Source organism: Ceratotherium simum, chromosome 20 (assembly GCF_057802395.1).
Source record: "Ceratotherium simum simum isolate JZ-2026a chromosome 20, ASM5780239v1, whole genome shotgun sequence".
Classification (NCBI taxonomy): Eukaryota; Metazoa; Chordata; class Mammalia; order Perissodactyla; family Rhinocerotidae; genus Ceratotherium; species Ceratotherium simum.
The window spans coordinates 33,691,066-33,713,950 of NC_141919.1; the positions used below are offsets into that span (position 1 = coordinate 33,691,066).

General features: G+C 37.2%; 1 protein-coding gene across 11 annotated transcripts in view; it reads right to left on the minus strand.

Moving 5' to 3' along the window:
• Positions 1 to 22,885, minus strand: part of MPDZ (multiple PDZ domain crumbs cell polarity complex component) — a 157,108-nt gene that overhangs the window by 124,640 nt on the left and 9,583 nt on the right. For 8 of the 11 annotated variants that reach the window (XM_087444589.1, XM_087444594.1, XM_087444591.1 and 5 more), the window contains exons 2-3: positions 7,322 to 7,397; positions 4,898 to 5,064 (exon numbers count right to left, since the gene is read on the minus strand). In XM_087444589.1, coding sequence (XP_087300715.1) covers positions 4,898 to 5,064; positions 7,322 to 7,337 — 183 coding nt within the window. In that variant the 5' untranslated portion in view covers positions 7,338 to 7,397. Of the gene's footprint in view, positions 1 to 4,897; positions 5,065 to 7,321; positions 7,398 to 10,138; positions 10,602 to 22,885 lie in introns of those variants that run through there. The other 3 variants (XM_087444598.1, XM_087444590.1, XM_087444597.1) reach the window with 3 other exon arrangements.

Sequence of the window (22,885 nt, forward strand, 5' to 3'; positions counted from 1 at the left end):
ACACCTTACAAACCCGATAATTCTTTGTTTTAGGGGGCTGTGCTGTGCATTGAGGATGTGCAGCAGCATCTCCGGACTCGACCATTACATGCCAGTATCGTGTCCCCCCACCCCTAAGCTGCAACAATCAAAAATGTCTCCAGACACTGCCAAATGTCTCCTGGGGAAGGAGATGTACAATCACCCCCAGTTGAGAACAACTGACCTATACTCTTGTAAACACTCTTCTCTCAACCTGAAATAATTTTCCCCATCTATGCAGAAAACTCCTACTCATTTTTCAAGACTCCTCTTACATGTCACCTCCACTGTCAAGTTTTCTTCTAGTCAAAATTAGTAATTCCTTACTCTTATACCACTCACCCTCTTGTCTTTCTATTTAATTACATAAAATAAATATATGCTCTATTTTCCCCGCTAGATAGTAAGAACCTCCATCTTATTTATTCATTGTATTTTTATTGATTTTATTAATAAATGATTATGAGTTTTCTATAAAAGTATCCATGAGATAAGCCACCCATTGCCAAGGAAAATTTGGCTCACTGAATGGTGTCTCACATTGAGCAATATATAACCCTCCAGTTTCTTTTTTTTGCTTTTGCTCCGGGGAAATGGAAATTAAATGATATACTCAATTTTAGCAACCCAAAGTCCTTGGAATATCCAGTTCTCTGATATTTCTAGTTGGTCTTCGTTTAGATTTACCTTTGATTAGTCAATATGTTTTGCCATCAGAAGTTGTGCCAAATTCTTTTTGAAAGGTGAACAGGTAAAACTTCGAAATATAAAAACAAAATTTTATACCATGAAGACCAAATTTCAAAAATAAAAATGAAAAGGATGGATCTAATTACTCTAATCAACACTAAACAGTGATTTCTAACCTGATTCTATGTTAAGTCAGCATCTCTCCAATTATTTCAAGAGATGTCATAAAATTTCCAAAGAAAAACTTAGAAAAATCTGGCTTAAATTTGTGTATATATACATTACGCACCTAGATGATATGTATATAAGCCAACACTTTTCTGGGAGAAAGGTGAATGAACTAGGAGCCTGGAAATAGCAAACCACAAGAACAACAACAAAATAATAGAGCGTCACACTCCAAAAGGCTGGAAATCACTGACAAGGAGAAATCTCCAGATATTCTGTGCCCAAGGCTTGTTTCCCATATCAGCAGCTTTTGTAACCTAAATTATCCACACCGTTTCCTCAATCTTGGAACTGGTCTCTGTTGCCATAGCTTTAAAAAAAATCTTAGCAGTGTCAATGTTTTAAGTATTTGTCATAAATTTCTATTGAAATTAATAATTTTAATTCACGGTTTTCCTACAAATAACTCAGGGTCAAGAGACATTTACTTTAGTGCCTGTGGTCAATTCATATGACAAGGCAATTAATTACTCAGGGAAGTAGTATCCACCTATACTGGACTGCAGAAACGTCATAAAATAAATATGCAAATCCAATATCCTCATGGCTGACAAGTTTCTATTATTAAACGGCTAACGTGTTTATTTCCCCACAATAGCTGGATTTCTGTTGTGAATACGCATTGAGCTCTGCAGTTATTAGCTGTGATGACTAGGTGACAGTGAGGACACTACTTGAGAATTTGCATTTGACAGATCATTGACACACAGTCACGGTTCTTTTTTTTTTTCTCATCACTGAAACAGAAATCATGTAATAGGAAATGAACTGGAGCTATTAGAGATTATTCAGGTTTAATAGCACACATCCTTTTAGCTGGCGGTTAGAACAATACACAGTGTGGCAGAGTTAAACAGAGGCATCAATTATACTCTAAGACCTGTTAATATTTTTGACAATATTTAAATAGCACATCCCTTCAGGGCATGGCTTTTTTGCCCTCTCAGTTACACACCTGTCAAGTGTTTAATTTGCCAAAGGGAAACAGTCTGATTTCTAAGGGCAGTCTTAATGCTGAAGAAGCAAATTGGAAAAATTAAACATTACTGAATAGAAGTAATGAGAAGGATCTGAGGGAAAAAAATAGTAGGCTTAATTCAACATGGCATGTCAGCATCTGTCATTAATGTAACAATATGATCATGTTCTCCAGTACACTGCATATACCTCAGGCTTTTCCATTATTCACTCCTTTCGCTTTCTAAGAGACAGGAGAATGACGGCGAGGAAAACTGGAGGGGTCAAATTTTCCGGTTATACTAAAACAGCTGGAGACAGTAACTTGCACCTATTCTGCATATAAAATGATACATCTAAAATGATAATTTAGGAATAAGGTAATAAATAAGAGCTAGCCATTGATCTGATTTGTGTAGCTACTGGTTGGAAAGCGCAAATTTCATTCCTTAGGTGTATTAATAAAATATTAAATTATAAATATTAATATATTAGCAGTTGGTAAAGTATATAGAAAATTTAATCCTAACATGGTAAAATCTAGAATATTTATATTTAAACTTTAAAATGGAAAATAATATGAGTTTTTGAAATTTTAGTCTGGTCATAAAAGAAAAAAAAACTGATTCAACTAACAATTGAAATTGAATTAGTCAGAATGGCGACTAAAGTGAAGAGTCACAGAAACTGTGAGAAGTTATCAATGGTTTTAACCAAAATGAAACTCTTGGTATCTAGGGACCAAGCTTCTACCCTTGAAAAAAAAGAAAAAATGAGGTAAGACAAGCTTCAGAGTACGAAAAGAGAAAAGACTGTGCCTTGCGAGCCAAGAAAACCGAGTTCTAATTCTGGCTCTATGCTTATAAACAATTCACTCAACTGCTCTAAGCTGCTGTAATAAGCAGGATGTGGGCCAGCTGGTTTCCTTGGTCCCTTTGAAGAGGTGACCAACAAGCCAAAAGTCCAAAGGCATGTAAGACATGCCTATAGAATTCACGGCCTCACAATTTACCTAGTCTTGAGCTATATCAGCGTCTATCATTCATAAAAGAATAAGATCACACTGTACTTAGTCACAGACTATGAGGCTCAATAATACTATGCTGCACAGACCTCCAAGGAGGTTTCAGCTGAATCACATGGAATCCAAACAGTCTTAGAGTCCATATCCTCCTTCTATTTGGAAATGGTTAACCAGCTCAACAACAAGCGGGCCTATTTCTTCCCTCTTTTCAGCAGATGGGCTAAGTACAAATGCTGTTCCCCTTGCATGAGGCTAGCTGGAAGGGATATTTCCACCGTTATCTCACTGGACCAGTGGTATTCCCTAACATATTTACTAGAACTTTCTATTTCAACTTTTCCTCTCATTTTAATCATATCTTCACATAATACAATAAGAGGAGAAGACATCTGTTCAACTTCTCCACACACACTGAAAAAACAGATAATGTTCCATATCAAATCATGCATATACTCACGATACTGGTTTCTCCAAAAGTTAGCCAACCCATGCTGAAAATGAGTACCTAAAACCAATCTTTTCAATCAATACCTGGCTAACGGGACAAACACAACCAAATGTAACAAAACACCTCTTTTTCTTAATTCATGATCATGACTTTTAAAATCATTAACTAGAAATTCACTAGAGAAAAAATATTTTTAAAAATTCTTCTGGCTTTATTTATTTTTTTGGCTACCAAAGTATCTAGATTAAGAAATTACATGACATCAAACAAATTCCTTCTCTATTGCTACTATTTGTTCCTTTTGCATTTGGCACATTTTCAGGTTTTTCTTTTTTTAGGGAAAGATTTGCCCTGAGCTAACATCTGTTGCCAATCTTCCTTTTTTTCTTTTTTTCCTCCCCAAAGCCCCAGTGCATGGTTGTATATCCTAGTTGTAAGTTCTTCTAGTTCTTCTATGTGAGCCGCCACCACAGCATGGCAACTGATACACAGGTAGTGTGATTCCACGACTGGGAAATGCACCCGGGCCGCCAAAGCAGTGAGAACTCCGAACTTTAACCACTGGGCCATCAGGGCTGGCTCTCAGGGATTTTTTTTTTTTTTTTAATCGAAGCTGTTCTTTCATTGAATAACGAAACTAGTCTTCAAGTTTCATTTTTAACCCTTTAAGGGAGAACATTTGCTAGCAAGTGGTCCATAACCATTAAATTAATACTAAAAACATTAGAATGAGAATTAACTTGGACTGAAGGCATAATTACATTTACTCCAAACCTTCCGAGGATAAGAACTGCTTTAAAAATATTTTTTTCTCAACCTGAGAAATGGTGATTAAATTAAGAAAGTTTAAAGAACATCTGACTTCAGTTTTCATTCTGTCATTGTGATATGTTTCAATTTTAATGTAAGTGCTAGGACTTTTTAATACTCAATTTTTACAGAAAAAAAAGTGTGTTACATTTAGAAGTTCTAATGTTTATCACCATCTGATGCTGTCATGGGAGCAATTGCTACTTACACTCTTTTAAGAAGTGAGAATTGCAATTCCTCTAACTGATGACAATGTAATTATTCCTTTTACTGTCAAAATAGAGGTGATTTCCCTTCCTCACACACATGATTACACATGCAAATCCAGGCTTATCTGAAATCTTGTAAGTGTACTGACTGTCTGAATCTGAATGAGCAAGATCCATGAACAATGAGCCTTAGTGATAATGGAAACCAAGTCTAGAGCCATCCACCCTAAACATATTTTTAACATCCTCTTCTACTGTAGGGACTCATTCTTCAGCATCCACACAGCTTTCAACACAATGTCATGTCATCTACACTATACAGCAACAACCATTACAAAAATAACTAGAGGGGAAAAGCCACAGTGAACCTGAATGTCTAGTTTGGAGGTTTAAATTAGTTCATTAACTATTCATTAACACATACAAAAATCAGCCTTTCAGAAAAACAAAAGACTTTCAGAAGATCTAAGCCATGCCACGAATGCCTGCTTTGGGTGACTCATGTCCTACCTGGTCTTTCAGCTGCTGCACAGAAGTCTGAAGGTTCAGAATCTGACTGAAGAGAGGGCTCTGCAAAACTGACTTCAGAAGGTTCAGTTTGTCTTCATTTGCTACATCCCCACGTTCTCGCAGCTTGGCTTGCAAGCGCTCTGCTGCCTGCAGGGCCCGATTTTTGTCTATACCAAAGAGCAGCATTAGTCAATAACAGGATTCAAAAGACACAGATCAAACCATGCTTATAGAAACCCAAAAACTATTCCTTTTGAGAGCACAAAATTGACTCAGGAAAAAAAGGACTATAAACAGATTCTTCAAACGTGTCACTAAAAATGTCACTATTAACATGTCCTTCAAACCTTTAAGTCTCTGGTAAGAAATTTTGTTTGAAAGCAGGGAACTGGTTGTGGTATATGCTACATGCAGTTAATTGTTTTTAAAGTACAGAAACTAATTCAGATGAAGCATACTTGAGTTCCAATGCCAACTATTTCAACTCTTTCATAAAAACTACTGAAAACCAAATGCTCTGTGATCTTGTACATGGTGATTATTTTCACTTAAAATTTTTATTTACATATAAGAAAAATTAGAAACATTAACTCACTTATAAGTGGATGTGGATAATTTCACTGATGCATCATAACATCCAAAATATGACAATTTCATATATTAAGGGGCAAAGCATTCTATACTTCAGAATTTACTTGGAAAAACATCACAATAATGCACATCCCTTCAAAAACACTACTTTTCATATTTTAAATGTCTTTCCCCAAAATTAAATAGCATATTTATATATGCATCGAACCAATACAATTCAAATATTTATTGACTGCCTTATATATCGGGCACAAAGTTGCTAAAGTAAATATTTTGAATAAGTATGTTCCTAACAATCCTAGCATTTTACATGCATGCTTCCACCAGTGAGTTTCTACCACAAATAGTTAAAAACATCACCCTAAAATACACACACACACACTCTCTCTCTCTTATAAGTGAAACCAAGTTTGTTTAAAAAAAAAAATGGAGACTCTTCAGATATATGACTAACCAATTCATTATGGTAACAAGTGTATCTATTAAAATATATTTGCCGTATTATAGTAATCAAAAAGAGTAGGAATTATCACCAGAGACACTTTCTATAGCACCAAATGTGGAATTACACAGAAATGGAAAAATTAAAACACAAATTAATATTGACCATGAGTTCACACATATATGCAAATTTAAATGAACAATATTTATTCCTGTGCAGAATTTTAAAAGCAAATAATGATAAAGATATGCATATGAATTTTATTCTGGGTCATATTTCCCATGGTATCTCAGAATACAAATCTAGTATTAATTCCCATGTCAATTCTTGAAATGTGTACTACTCAGTAATAACTTACAGAATAAAGATTAGAAAGCAATGCTTTAAATAACAATGTATTTCCCCTTTGCTGTCCACTTTCTAATGAAGAACTGTCCCATGTGGACTAGTAGTTTTTATGGTGTGTGGGACTTACAGTATAAAATGGGTGATGAAGGAAATGCACACCCATGCATTTTTATCGCTGGCATAGTACCAGGAACAAAAGTCACACTAATGATCCCCACTGTCACAAAAAGAGCTCCTTCTCCTTTCCCTGCCACCCCATTCTCACCCTACCCCTCAAAGTCTGTAGGTGTCAAGGCACCAGCCATGACCATTAAGGTGCCAGAATGAAATCCAGATACCTTCCCATAGTCATACCCAAAGAGTTCCCTGGAATGCGTGAAGGACTGTGGCATCAGATGAGAGGCAATGAGGGCTTGGGTGGTACCATACCTGATATACCTGAAACTAGTTCTACAAACTAGTTTCTTTAAAACTAGATAGCAGTGTGAAAAAAGGATTAACACACGAGCCTGAGAAATTTGGATATTTCAACCTAAATTATCTCATGTAGAAATTACACTGCCTTAAATCGTCACTGAAGTTTGTCAGCCTAAGTGTTTGTTCCTGTTATCAACCTAAAAGCAAAGCCCAGTAGTATCGCACCTGTCACAAATAAAGTAAAAGACAGACACAAGCAATGATCTTCTTTCAGTATTAAAAATATGGTTAAACTTTCTAGTGCTATCCAGAAACAAACATTAACCAGAAATGGGTTCATAAATCAGAATTGAGCTTACATTAAATTTTATTAAAACCCATAATTGGTAAAACATCTCATGTGCTTTTAAGTTTTGCTTATAAATGATGTGTCTTTTATAACACTTCAATTGAAACTGTCCAAATATAGAAACACATTACCCTGGTATAACACTAGTAGATAAAAACTTTTTTAAACTAAGTTACTATAGACAGAATCCTGCTATGTAGGACACACCACATTTCAAAGATGCCAACAGAAGGAGTTTCAATTCTTCTAAAACTAGTCAGGAAAGAATAGGTCTTACCTATAGTTTCTAACATTTTTTTCAAAGTTCAGTGTTCTTCTTTATAATGATTATAAACAGCAACTAAAATGGAACTCTAGAGAGAAAAGAAATAAAATGAAATGATTATGTTTTATCAGAACTTTAAAATTATATTCTCAAACTACATACTCCAAAAAAGCACTTGATACTACTATAATTCCTTTGATCATTAAAATCTTATTGATTTAACTTGAGATAGTTTTCTTTCTAGGTAAAAAAAAAAAAAAAAGGGAAACATTTTAAAGCTTATTCAAAATTATCTTATATTTGCAAGTAACATTTGTATAATAAAGTAAAAGGCATAAAATCTGTTTTAAATAAGATGGTAGAAACTATCCAAAGTATTTCCTTAAGAGCTTCTCAACATGGACCACTATAACCTTGGATTCACTTACAGATCCTCACCCACAGAGGAAGGAGCTTACTTGATTATGCATGAGAAATTCTGTGGGCAAAAACCTTAACATGTAAAAAGTAAAAGACGTGATACTGCCCTTGAATGCTCACAGTCTTAACTGGGGAGACAATACACACATACCAATTAGAAATGAACTGTGACACTCGAGTAATACATTAACGACTAGAAAACAACATATTAAATCATGGGCGAAAAACTGAATAAAAGAGAACACGGTGTTAAACAGAAGAAGATTTTTCAAAATACCGTCCAGACTATAATGCTCTCTTCTTTCTCATTCAAAAAAACCTTCTCAACTCCTTCAACTCACATAGATCTCATCTTTCTCTGACAATACTTCTCTAGACTCTTTCAAGTATCCGATACAGATCTCCAGTGACAATGTCCACATCACTAACCCATCTTTAATCTTTGCTGTATAACAATTTTGCACAATTGTCTCCCTAGTTACACCCATCCTTTGCCTCACAGAAAACCCTGCATCATCAGGAGGTCAGTCAGTTACTCCTTCAACAGAAAACAGGAATCTACAACCAGACGTCCTCACTTTTCATCTGAAAGATGAAACAGAGGATTTCTCTGAGAAGGAACAAGCTGTCCCATTACCTCTTTAAGAGACAACGCATTTGGGAAGAAAGGAAGTATGTGATGTATATGAGCAGATACATAGACCATCAATGCCTGCACTTCACTCTGCATTAATAACAGAGAACAGTACTTACCGACTTCCCTTAGCTCAATTTAGAATACACTATTTAAAATACCAACTCCATTTCAAATAGTCACATAGCTCAACCACCTGCACTTGTTTTAAAAAGTGCCCTGGTGTCAAGAAAAGAGGGCATTGGCTCTAACCTGGAATTGAAACCTAAATAGTGATGCGGCCTCGAGTGAGGGGTCTCTCATCTTAACCTTCATTTCTTAGAAAACAAACTTACTCGTTGGGTATATTGTGACAAACGAGATAAATAAAGTATACCAATTTCCTGCTCACAGAACTCATAGTCATAAAATACATATTCCAGATTAACGCTGAGCCCATACAGATAGATGAGCATGCCAACACCAGACATTGCATAGTTTCATGGGGAAAAAATACACGAGATCTTAAAAATAAACTAGTCATATTTTTTATTCTTATTTACATGGAGAGTACAATATTCCTTCATAAAATAGTATACTATTATGCCCCCATCTCAAAAAAAAATGTTTACTTCTAACAATTAAAAAAATAAAAGTAAAAACCCCAATATGAGGAAGCCCAAAGGTATATTTAATTGAACCACCCAGGAGGAAGCATAATAGCAATGAAAGAGCATGGACCAGGGAGGCTGATGACCTGAATTAAAGCTTTGGCTTGACCGCCTACTAGCGATATGCCCTTGTTAGGTCACTTATCTTTTCTGAACTTCAAAATCTCTAATTATATATGAATGATATTCATAAAGTTTTGAAAGAGTAAAATTATATACATGAGTGCTTGGTATGCACAATAAAATTTAGTTCTATCCTCTTTCCCCTATGAAAAATTAACTCAGAAAGATATACAGGTATTTACGATGGGGAGAGGGAGGTAGCCTATGGATTTAGAAGGCAAATGATATATGGAGAGTCTGCAGAGAAAGTACAGAGTAAGCAGTTCCCAACAGAGAAAAACACTGTCGTTCAAAAGTTCACCCACAAGTGAGTTATGTGGAAACAGAATTACATTTTTTTTCCAGAGAAATTCTTATCATAAAGGTTTAAAAAAAAGGAAAAAAAACTCAATTCAGCTGCAAGTCACTGACATTAGCTCCCAGATGAGAGCTCCACTTCTCTGGATTTCAGTGATAAAAAATCAGTTTCACGGTTTCTCTTCTCTGCTCTAATGTCCCTGAAATAAATACATTTTTTGAGGTTTTCCAGATGTCACAATTAGTAAACATGACGAAGAGACAAGAGGTTAAAAAAACTATTCCTTTCCATACCCTATACCTCTATCCCAAGGATTCAGTTCTAAGCATAAACAAACTCATTTGTAATCACGGAATTTTTGATTTGGAGAGATTGAGTCCACTCCCATCAAACTGCAGATACCAATTCTCCTTTTCACACCACCACCACCCTTCCCTCTTTACCCATCTCCACTATACAGAAACAGAAGGGTACCTGGGATAACAGTGGGTCATGACCAACGGGTAAGACTTAAAGGAGATCCGATACATGTCAGAAGAAAGCCAAGCTCTGAGAGTTTTTCTGGGCAATTCACGCTAGCAGTGAGGATGATGAATCAGAGGGGCAGTCAAGAGAATAAATGAGATGTGGATACAATAACAAGGAGACTGACATTAATGCTGGGGCAGAAGGAGTGGTAATAACAGTGAACACACAGCACCTACCATATGCTGGGCACTGTTCAAAGCCTGTCATCCAATGAAGTCCTTTAATCTTCACCCTACTCACTCACATTACAAATGAGGAAACTGAGGCACAGAAAGGTTAAGTAACTTGCCCAAGGTCATACCACTAGTAAGTGATGGAACCAGCATTTGAACCCAGACAGTTTGGCTCCAGACCCAACGAACAATTTAACTTCTACAATATGCTGCCTCTCAATAGCAGGAAGATTCACCTTACCATTCTCTTTCCTACTTCCAAGTTCAAAATTCCATAGACTTTGCCCTACACAAGGAGAAACCAAAGGGAGAAATAGGGACCCGTAGTGAGTGAGGTCTGAAATGGACTGGTGTAGACAATTCAACATAGCCAACAATCCGTACAAAGGCATAAACAAGTCAGAATTAAGTATTTTAGAAACTATGGGCAGGTACAGCAAAGAAAGATCAGTAATATTCACCATCTATATAATGTTCATTTAAACATATGTTTAAACAAACCACTTTCAAAATCCAACATTTTGAAAAATGCCCAAGAAAAAATAAGCCTCCTTATATTCATATTCAAAGTATATTAAAAAAAACAGCTGTTACAGTTCAAGATACTAAATCCCTCAATGCAACAAGAATAAGCATATGCAAAGAGTATAGAAAATACTAGCTACTGTTCACGTATTCTGCTTGTAGCCATACCACTACTTGGTTATAAGTGAACCTGTTTCAGTGGCCATGGCACTCAGAACTATAAGACATATCAATAACAGCTCAGTGAACTCAGTACCTGAAGCACTACAGTGCCAGGCAAGCACAGTTTACAGACATTACATGGGAGCAAGGACCCTGACCACCTTGCTCTCTACAATATCCTGCACCGCCTGGCAAGTTATTCTCTCCATTATCAAGGTAAGACAATAGAGGAAAGGAGAGACTGAGGTCACACAGCTAGTAAACTGGACAACTTAGATTTGAACCCAACTCCGCCTGACTTCAAAGTCCACATTCACTCTACCACATTACCCCATATTTTCCATATTGTCTTGCAAAAATCATATGTTGAAAATACATTGTTAAATGGAAAAAAGAATTGCAGCGCAATGTATTAAGTTGCTAGTATTTGTTTAAAAGAAGAGAAGGGAAAATGTTTGTGTAAGTAAAATTAATATGTGCATGTTTATAAAACTATAGACTATTTCTGCAAGCTTTCTGAAGACACTAATAGTGGGATGTGGGGGACTGGAGGACACTAAGAGAAACTTATTTTGCACTGCATTTACTTTGTGATTTTTAAATTTTTTTCAATATAAGGTTGCCAGATTTAGCAAATAAAGATACAGGATACCTACTTAAATTTGAATTTCAGATAAATGAATAATTTTTTAGTATAAGTATACCCCATGCAACACTCAGGATATACTTATACTAAACACTAATTTGTTGATTATCTGACCAGGCATCCATTGTTTTATCTGGCAACCCTACTTATGTATATATTAGCTTAGGAAAAAAAATCAAATTTTAAAAATCATTTTTAAATTAAGGCCTTTATGCTCCCTGCAAAACTTTAATATAATGACAGAGTTGTCAAATCCTTTATAAATCTCTAAATATTTTAGCTGGTTGATAACACTAGTTTCAGCAGAGGATAAAAATCAAACAGGATATTTGGTTTTATTTAGAAACAGGAACTGATTAACTGACTAATCATTTTACTTTTTGACAAGTTGTACCGGTAATGTGTAGTAGGCACAGCCTTTATGTAGCAGAGAATCAGTGCCTGAAACATAAAACAAATCATTCTGTCCAATGCAGACTTTATGGCAACTAACAAGCGAAAATATGCTTTATGCTAAAAATAACTCTAAGAGAAACTGCCCCAAATGCATACAATTTTCTAGTTATCTTACACAATTCTGACTGCAAAAGGACTACAACATTAAAAGAGCTTGCTGCAATGGTTTGCGGCTTGTCAAAGTCACTCAGCATCTGTTATTGCATTTAAATTCAGCATTTGTCTCCTTCATAGCTGCCTCAGCACTACCTGAAGTTAGCAGACAAATGCAAGGCTGTAGTCATTTGCAGGTAGTTTGTCATAGTCAATTGGCCATGACAGCAAAACTTACACTTTCAGTCATAACTCATATTCTAGGGTAACGTTACTAAACTATTGCTCCAAAAGCATGAAAACATCACACTACCCACCAACATCATACAATCAATCATCCAACAGAAACACTAGGCCTCTTCTCCGTATCTCTTCTTTGGAACTTCTCCCTCATTTTTATAGGCTTGATCAAAAAAGCATTCATGAACAAAATTATTTTCAAGTTGACAATTATGAATCTTTCCAAATTCCTACAATAACAATAGAATTTATTAATTCTATTTTGCTCCCCAATATCAAAGAAAATCAAGTATCAAGGAAGCTTGCTTTTACAACATATGTCAAACACTGATGGATAATCTTGTCCTTCCTTTATAAAACAGAAAGATAAATTACCTGTCCAAAGTAAAAATGCTGAGGAGGCCACGTGGGTAGAAAAGAACCTAAATTCTGCTATTTACTGATTCAACAACACACACGGGGTGCCTGCGTGACTGGCAGGTCGGGTGGCAGAACTAGAGAAATGAGGACACAGTTCCCGTGAGGAACTCACAGGACAAGTGAATGGAAGAGAAAACAAGTAAACAGACACCTAACACACAAGAGGACAAAAGAGTAACACCAAACCCAAACTGGGGAGAAAGGGGAAGCTTCCTGGAGCCAGAGACCCCTGCACAGAGTCCTAAAGAACAGGCGGGAGTTAGTTGGGGCAGAAGGAGAGATAAAGAGCTCCCACGGAGAGGCAAGAGGGCACAGGACTGCAAGCAGCTTCTTATACCTGGACGGGGGCTCAAGGAAAACCAGGGGTGATGAGGCTAGAGATGTGAGAACAGGATCAATTACGGCGGGCCCCGCATACCATTCTTAAAGAGTTTAGATATTTAATTTTGAAGTTTATTTCAGCACAGTGAATAACACAGTCAAACTCTGTTTTAGAAAGATCACTCTGGCAATGGTGTGGAAGATCTATGCAAAGCAAGAGAAACTGGAGACAAGAAGGCCAGGTAAGAGGCATTTTCAAAAATAGAGATGAAAGTGAAAAATAAATGAAAATGGGAGACGGATTCAAGAATTAATTATGAGCTATAAACGATAGGACCTGGTAACGTGGAGCTAAGGAAGATGAGTCTAGGATGAATCCCAGCTTTCCTGCTTGAGTTATTGATGGGACGGTAATACCGATCACCAAGATAGAGAATATAAAAAGAATAGCAGGTCAGCAGTATGACTGTTCTAGAAATAAAGATCTGTCCTGATCAAGAGTTTAAAAGACTGAGTTACAGTACCTTATAATGCTGCTATGGACTGAATCATATCCCCCCCAAATTATGTTGACGCTGTAACTCTCAATTTGATTATATTTGGAGACAGGGCTTTTAGAACTAATTAAGGTTAAATGGGGTCATAGGGGTGGGGCCCTAATCCAATAGGATTGATGGCCTTTTAAGAAGGGGAAGAGATATTGCCCTCCCCCACCTCTTCCCCTCCTACTCTCCCCCTCTCTCTCCCCACATGCAAGCACCAAAGAAAGGCCATGCGAGGACACAGTGAGAAGGTGGCCATCCACAAGCTTGGAAGAGAGCTCTGACCAGAATCCAAACCCTACTAGACCTTGATGTTGGACTCCCCAGCCTCCGAAACCATGAGGAAATAAATTTCTGTTGTTTAGGCCACCCAGTCTATGGTATTTGTTATGACAGCAAAACCAACTAATACAGATTTCAACCTTTCCACAGCCCCTGCTCCAAAGAATATGCAATTACACACTATGCTATGCCCCCTCCTCCAACCATAACCAGGGGAGCAAGGGTTGGGCTCCTGACCCAAGGGAAGACAATCTAAGTGCTCACCTGGAAGGTAACACTGGGCTAGAGGTCTCTCTCCTGGGAACTTGAGAAGAGGAAACATTGACAGAAACTAATTAGTGGTGGAGCTAGAGTTAAAAAGATAGAAGGAGGGAGCCGGCCCAGTGGCGCAAGTGGTTAAGTGCACGCGCTCTGCTGCGGCAGCCTGGGGTTCACAGGTTTGGATCCCTGGCGCGCACCAATGCACTGCTTGTTAAGCCATGCTGTGGCAGCGTCCCATATAAAGTGGAGGAAGATGGCCACGGATGTTAGCTCAGGGCAAATCTTCCTGAAGAAAAAAAGGGGAGGATTGGCATCAGAGATGTTAGCTCAGGGCTAGTCCTCCTCACAAAAAAAAAAAAAAAAGATAGAAGGAGGATGCGTAAAGGATGAAGAGGCTAGGATGGGACACATGCAAGCCAGAGTTATGAGAGAGCAAAATGAATCAGTTGATAGAGACAGAAGAACACAGCTGACATTAAGAGAGAGGCAGGTAGTCCTTAGGAGACCCAACACAGCCAGTGCAAGGCAAACAGAGTAATTGGTCCCTAAGACTCAGTCACCAATATTCATTCTTACAGTGAACTCCATTTTGCCAAAGGTAATTACTATGAGGCTCTGTTTGTTCCATTCAAATACACCTAACTATTACAGCCTGCTTTGGTATGGCACCATACCATCACATCCCAAACCAACCAATCCTCTCAGACATCCTTGCTTAAGAAGTACCCTTCCTCCTTTAACTACTTCATTTGACACTCTACTCCCAATAAAGATTTGAAGGAGCTTATCAGCAAAGATAACTTTAATAGGACCACCAAGTAATTAAGAATCTTACAGGAGAGAGAGTTACATCAGAAAAACAAGGCATTAAGGAAGCTGCTACTATGGCAGGTGAATAAAATACTACAAAGTATTCAGTTTTGATAAGAGCCTGAGAAAAGTCACCAGGTTTCAACTAAACACAACATAAATCCACTGTTGAAAAAGGAATGTGAGATCTGACAAGGTTTCATTCTATAAATGAAACCACAGTAACTCTGAAAAACATTTATAAATAATGAAAATGTTTCTGGCTAAAAAAATCCAGTCATAGCAGGATAGCAATACTTTTCCTTCAAACTCCACTAGAAAAATGAGTCAAATATGTATGTTAAAAATTTAAAGTAACGCTAAGAAAAACAGAAATGGAATCTATAATTTATAAAACAGGAGGAAAAAAGATGGAACAATCTAAAAGAGGTTGGGAACAGGAGAAGAAAAGAAAAAAGGAAAAAAGCACAGTAAAAAAAAAACACAAACCAATCAGACTAAAATAAATACAGATATCCATATTCACAAAAAAAAATGCATGCATTAGACTCACTTATTAAAGAACAGACTCAATCCGGATCTCAAAATGAAACTGAGAGTTGCAGAATAAGTATAGTTTGATCTCATTTATCTATATTTTTAACAATATATAGAACAATAATATATGTTCTATATATATAAATACATAAATATGTGTACATGTACTTTCATCATATTCAACAATATATTAAAAGGATACATTCTAAAATCAATTACAGAACTAGTTACTTTTAGGGATGAACAGATGCAAGATCAGAGAGAGGTCAAAAGGGGACTTGAGCACTCTCTATTTTTTTTAGAAAACTATACTTTTAGAATGTTTTAAAAGTATATATGTAAAGGGGCCGGCCTGGTGGCACAAGCTGTTAAGTGCACGCGCTCTGCTGCATGACCCGGGGTTTGCCGGTTCAGATCCCGGGCGCAGAGTGACACACTGCTTGGCGAGCCATGTTGTGGCGGTGTCCCATATAAAGTAGAGGAAGATGGGCACGGATGTTAGCCCAGGGCCAGTCTTCCTCAGCAAAAAAAACAAAAAAAAAAGAGGAGGATTGGCATATGTTGGCTCAGGGCTGATCTTCCTCACACACACACACAAAAAAAAGTATATATGTAAAAAGTAATTGAGTTGAAATAGTTATGGATCAGGTGGTGAAATATTTGGGATATGCTTCCAAGAAACGGAAGAGGACAGAAGAAATTGGCCATGAACCAATGGCTGTTAAAACTGAATGATGGATGGTGGATACATGAGGATTCACTGTAATATATACATTTGAAATTTTTCATAATAAAACAGAAAAATAAGAGATTGGCAGTAAACACATGAAAATGTTAATATCTGATTTTGGAGGACAGGACTAGAGATGATTATTTTCTTCTTTATAATTTACAGTATTTTTCAAATCCTCCCTATCATCCTTCCTCAGCAAAAAAAGATTTCATCTCAAACTACTAAATTATTTGGAAAAAAATTTTTACTATTGGTAAATGCTGCCAGGAAAATAATTTCTTCAGGCAAGATTATTTAACTCCAGCAAAATAATAGGAAATATTATGATTTCTTCAAAAACATATGGAATTCTCATTTTCGCCACTAAAAACAAACTTTTACTCTGATTTTCTGATGGCTACTCTGCTTCTAGTTTTGCCAAGCTGTTTTAGATAAGAGCTTTAGAAGCAGAAGTTTATGGCCCTGGTTTAGCCAACTCCATGTGATAGAGACAGAGAGCAGGGCAGAAAGTGATGAATGACTGTTGCTGTTCTACTTTGAACATATACACAGTGCAAACCAAAATCCCCACCACTGGAAAGGATGGGTAAACCAAAAAAAACTTATTTCTCTTTCATGCATTTTCAAACAACAATTCAATATAATGAATAGTCACATAATGTATCTAAGCTAATACCATAATATGGAGAAGTGGCATGTTAATCCGCAATTACGTAGACATACATAAACCAAAATCATTACTTTGACCAAGAATCCACATACTCTAAACAAGTTTTGGTGAAAATAATATCACCTCATTCCTTTTCCTAGGAATTCCCTAATAGGAAGGAAAAAACCTACTAAAAAGGCAAATACCTATAAAATAGAAATTAGGCTATTTTATTAGAGATATACAACAAACGTATTTATACTAACAAATGTGTTCATTAAATTTATTTTGGTTTTGAAAGTTACTTCCTTTTATTTTTAAGACTGCTGCCCTGAGGTGAAGGGTTCATTGTCCTTTCAAAAAGTATACATGTTCTTTCATTAACTGCAGATTCCCTAAAGCACACAGATACTAACTTTATAAAGACATTTTACTGGATTCATATCCACTTCCAGAATTACACACTTAAATTATATTTTGTGATGCCTCTGAGTTAAGCTCCCTTATTTACCGCCAACACCCAACTACGAAGTCAATTTTCGAGTTGAAAGGAGCTTCAAAGACCATGTAACTCACAGACAGGCTAAAGGTCACTGAGGTTTGGTTACATAACAAATCGGTGGTGTGTCTGGGATTAGAACCTCGGGCAGCTGCTATTACTCAACTGACTATTTGAAAGGCTGACTTTTCTTTCTTTTTAATATATTAGACAAATCACTTATAGTCTATTATATTATATTCATTTCCTTCCTCCTCCACCTTCACCCATAATTTTAAAAATATAAGCAAACACATACTAGAGAACTATGGATTCCAACACCTTCTCTCTGGGAACCCGTTTTTACATATTTTCCATCCATAATGTTCTCTCTCAGTGCATCCCTAAAAGACAGGAGCCCTCCCGCCCCTAACTCATACCAAACATGTTAACTCAGAGAAAAGATTTAGATGTTTCTGAGAATGAAGATTTAGCCTCTTCTGGTCTCTCACTCGCTAGTTAAACTCAGAGGAATTTAGGTTATTGGGCAGTTCACCCATTTGCTACCACATTTTCAGCGTTAAGGATCAAGACCCAACAGGCTGGGCAGATTTCTTGGACAGAACCAGGCACAGGGACTCCTCCAAGTGCTGCCCTCGCAGGTGAACAGCAGTGGGTCGACGTCGGACTCCAGAGGCAGTTAGCTGCTCATTAACCATTCACTCCAGCCACATAATTTTCTTGAGGGAAACCAAAAATGTGCGGAAGGATTAACTCTGTGCCACAGAATTCTCAGGTGCAATTCCTACACTGGCAACCAATTCTCCAGAGAAATTACTTCAGGCTCCTGCCTCCTGCCCTTTTGCCTGCCTGGAATGAGGCAATTCTCCAGGGGCCCCGTGCAGACTGTGTCCTTGGTGCTTAGAAAAACCATGGATACTCAAAGTGTCCCCCTGGGACCCCGAAACAGGACTGGCAGCTGCTCTGTGTGAGGACTTGTCAATAGCAGGAGGAGGTGACAATACAGAAGATATCTGTCATTCCTCGGCCACCCTCTCAGGGACTGGATTTCCATTGAGTTTGTGAGATCTCAATGATGATACTGGGGCAGAACAATAGGTGGCTTTGTTAGTTGTGACTGAATGATTCCTCAGGGTAAAGTTCTAAAGCATAGTGAATAGAGACAACCTTTCCAATACTGACAAAACTGTGGAACTGGGAGGTGGAGGGTAGACCAGAATATTATGACCATGCTGCTTCAACTTACCTCCCCCCCTACTACTTCCAGTTCACGCTCTTTACTCAAGGTCATTTCAAGGTCTTTCCCCCATAACCTTTAAAATAACTACTTCCACCATTTCCCTATTACGGTTCCAAATTGGTTCTCCTGTTCTGGAATCTTTTCTACAAAAATTATGATGAGTGTCATCTATCATATCGCCTACTTAGCTATCATTGAGCTATAAGTACTAAACGTAATTAGATATTTTTATCCTTCCCCATCAATCAGCACCTCCAAAATTCAGTTTGTGGCTTTCATGATTTCCCTTTGCTGAATCTGGATAGGAATAAAGATAAAGTTTACAAATTTTACTCAGAAAAAGTCAGGCTCAAATTTCTGATAGGAAATCCCCTGGAGGAAAACAGCACATTGGAGTGATATTTAATGCGGCTGTTTTTTGCTCCTATACTATGCTTGTGGTTGACTACAGGTATGCATCCCCTGTTGGTTTAACTCCAACTCTGCACAAAGAAGTACCAAGTGTGATCGGCGACAGGCTCGTGACAGATCACGCTCTCTCGCTCTCTCTGAGCCCACTCTTTGCAATACTTTTCATGGAGCAATTTAGAACCCTTAAATTCGGCTGGCAGAAGAAATCAATGCATTTTTTTTTGCAATTATTAATACTTAATAATTTTAAATATCTTATTTGAAGACATAAGAAAATTCTGTGAGCTTTTCCTCTTTCCAAAACATAACATGCTAACATCACATTTTATAGATGAGGAAGTAGGTCAAAGCGATTACTAACTTCTCTCAAGGTCACATAACTCAGACCTTGTATTAAGCAATCATTTCTAAAGCCACTATTATGTGCGGGTACTAAAAAGTCTATGTAATAAAACATCAACCAATATCTGAAAATTTCAACCGAAAGTAATCTAATTCAGCTACCAGAGGATTTGGGGGCAGAGAAGAAGGAGGAAGAAATAATAAGCTTAAAAGCCCTACTCAATCAGATTGGGTGTCTACCCTGAGAAGATTCCCTAAATAACAAACTGTTTAATTTTCCATATCATTTTGCTGACTAAAAAAAAAAGTGCAACTTCATTCCTCGGGTACAAATTCATCACCAAATACTCCCTTCAAGAGGCAAAAGTTTCCAAACTTATATTTACCACTGGGATGTCTAAAATGTAGACTTGAATGTAACCTACAAATTTAAGCAATAATTTGTTATTTGGGACTTTTAAAAAACGCTATTCAACAACAACTAATAATAAAACTGCATATAAGAACGGACTGTTATTGCATCTACTATAATAATAATTCTTCCAGAGAATAAAATAGTCTCCCTAAGTGAGTTTTTTAGGCAATGAACTGGCATTATTTTTACAGTTTGAAATATCATTTACGAAACAGCTTTCACATATCCCTGTCTTCTTAAACACAGCATACATGCTTTACACACATGCATTTCCTTTAATCCTACCAACAGCTCTATATTAAATACAGCTATTTTCAACTAAGAAAATTGAGGCTCAGAAAGATACTAAAGTGTTTTCCCTTACATTCACAAAGCTTTTAAGTAACAGAGCTAACATTTAAAGCCAACTCAAGTCTGACTGACATCAAAGCCAAGACCTTTCCACCAAATCACAGCTCTGTGCTCTAATAATACTACTACAGGAAAGAAAACACTTATTTACCTTCAGATTAAGTAGCACCAGGCAGCTATGCTTTCAGTGTTCCCAGGTTGCTTTATAAAGTCCTCTTACAAAAAGACTCTGCCATTTTACTAGTTTGAGATCCTGGGCAAGTCACTTAACTTTTCAGAGCTGCTGTTGTAAAGTGGCATTAACAATAACATATGCAAAGTGCCTGGGAGTAATAGCCATACAAAAGCTACTGCTGTTATTATTTTGTCTCCTCTCAGTGTCTGGACACTGTTTTCTTCATCTTGCTCTTTTCTATTTGCCATCAGATTAACCAGGTTTATTAAATCGGTAACTCCTTAACACAAATGAAAACTGATCATTTCTGAAGTGGGCTTTGCAAAATGCACCATCTTATCTATGCAGTAAATAAAGTACTCAGCTTTAGGACATCTCCTTTCCCATTGCTGAAAACTATATGCACTTTTTGTACTATTGAGGATCCCCAAAATCATTGCCTATAATATTTCAAAGAAGTAGAAATGAATCCAACAATTGCAAACTACAAAATGCAGCTCCATCAAAGAAGTGACACTTATCCACCAGAGAAGACAGATGGAGAGGGAATAGGTTTGATGTACGGTGAGACACAGATAAACAAGTAAGGGAGGAAAGGAAGAATAAATAATGAGTGAGGAACCTGAAAGGGAGAAGAGAGAGAAAGCAGCAGCAGCAGCAAGATAACTTGGAAAACCCTCAGAAAATTCCTTAGCATTCCCCAGGCTAACAGGAGGTGGAGCAGGGTGTTGACTGAAGTTACAGATGCACAGGAAGAGCCGAGCCACTTCCCCCGCCAAAGTGAAATCTGATCTCAAAGGAAGAACTTCAACTCTATCTTCTTTCATCCAGCAAGTAGCCAAAGACAGTAAAAGCCATGAAGTCTGAGTCACTTTCCTTGGACTCAGTTGTCAGAATCCCATAAGATAGTATGTGAAAGTGTGTAGAAAACGAGAAGTGCTATAGAAATAGTAGGCATTATTATTAACAGTATTAGCATCAGAATGGTTAACCGATATTGTTTCCTAAGTTTAAGAAAATCAACAGCAAAAAAAAAAAAAATTATATATACACAGCATTATTTCAGCAAGTTTTAACTAAGTACTTATATTTATTTCCCTGGGTATGGGGCATAGGCAGATTAAGCAATGAAGATACCTGCACAGGATCTTTCCATTCCCATTCAAATAAATATGCACTTTGACACCTAATTCTGTACTTGTAATTTTGGAGTTTTTTTAAGAGAGCCATCCCAAATTCTATATAAACTTTAAGCCCCCCAAAATCTGTATCTGCCTCTATCACTGATGCATATGGCAAAGGAGAATGAGCACAGGTACCTAACTTCTGAGCCCTCAATTTAGTGGAAAACAGTAAGTAATTACACTGCAATGTGATATGTCCTAAATTCTATGAGAGTACAGAGGAATCCAGTGCTGTCAGCATGAGTGAGAAAGAATTTGGAGGAAATGTGACATGTGAATCGTCATCAAGGATACACAAGCTAGGAGAGTATGGGGAAGAACCAGGAGGAAAGGCATCTCTTGCTAAGGGAAGGACACCTGCTAAGGCAAAGAAACCAGAGAATTTAATGACAGTGGTTCTATGGTACGGAGCTACTGAACTAGACAGGAGCTAGGAAAGCAATGTTTTGGTGGCCTTGTTGGGACTTTGCCCTACAGGCCTTGTGGAGCATTTAGATACACTGGGGAGGGTGGGAGAAATTACTAAAATTTATTTTCTGGAAAAACAATTCTGGCAATAGGGCAAATAATACACCAAAAAGAACAAAGAATTAACGATACTACAACCAGATGTTAGGCTGTTAAAACAGCCCAACAAAAAATAATGTGAACCAAGATTAAGGCAGTGGCAAGAAAAGAGAGGCGATACAGACAGATTCATTAGAGGGAATCAAAAGGATTCAGATGGGGGGAGGTGGAATGGTCGATTGACAGCAATAGAGGTTGACTCTCAGTGTTTCTAATCTGGGAAACTAGATATATTGGGACTTTGTTAGCTCAAAGAACAACAGCAGAAAGAGAAATGTAATCTATTTTTAGACGAAGGGGTGGAAATGTATTCCTTTTGGACATATTGAGCTTGCAATGCCTCTAAAAAATAGGAAATAGTAGATTTTAAGCTCCATGAGGGTAGGAATTTTTGTTGTTTTTTGTTGCTGTCGTTTCCCTTTTTTCACAGGGCTATATCCCCAGCACTAGAAATACTGGCTGGTCCCGAGTTGGCACTCAATAAATATTTGTGGAAAGAATGAATCAATTACACATGTGGACCTAAGGAGAAAAGAACTTGGAGACATAAAGAGGAGGGAATCACCGGCCTCTATGTGTTGCTGAAGATAACAGAGATTAATCAGGAAGAAGGTACAGATTAACAAGGGGAAGAACTGAGGTTGGAATCCCAGGGAACATGAACATTTAAAAATATAACGTAATACACAACAATTATTTCAGTGGTAGAAATCAATTACAAATAAAGACCCTTCATGCTTGATCACTCTAAATGAGTACCACAATCATGAAGCACCCACTTAGGCCAACACACTAGGCAAGGAATGGTGTTACTGTTCAATTAGCTGATACTAAATAAGGCTTATTTGATATTACTTTGGTTTCCATACCAATGTGAAAACAAACTACT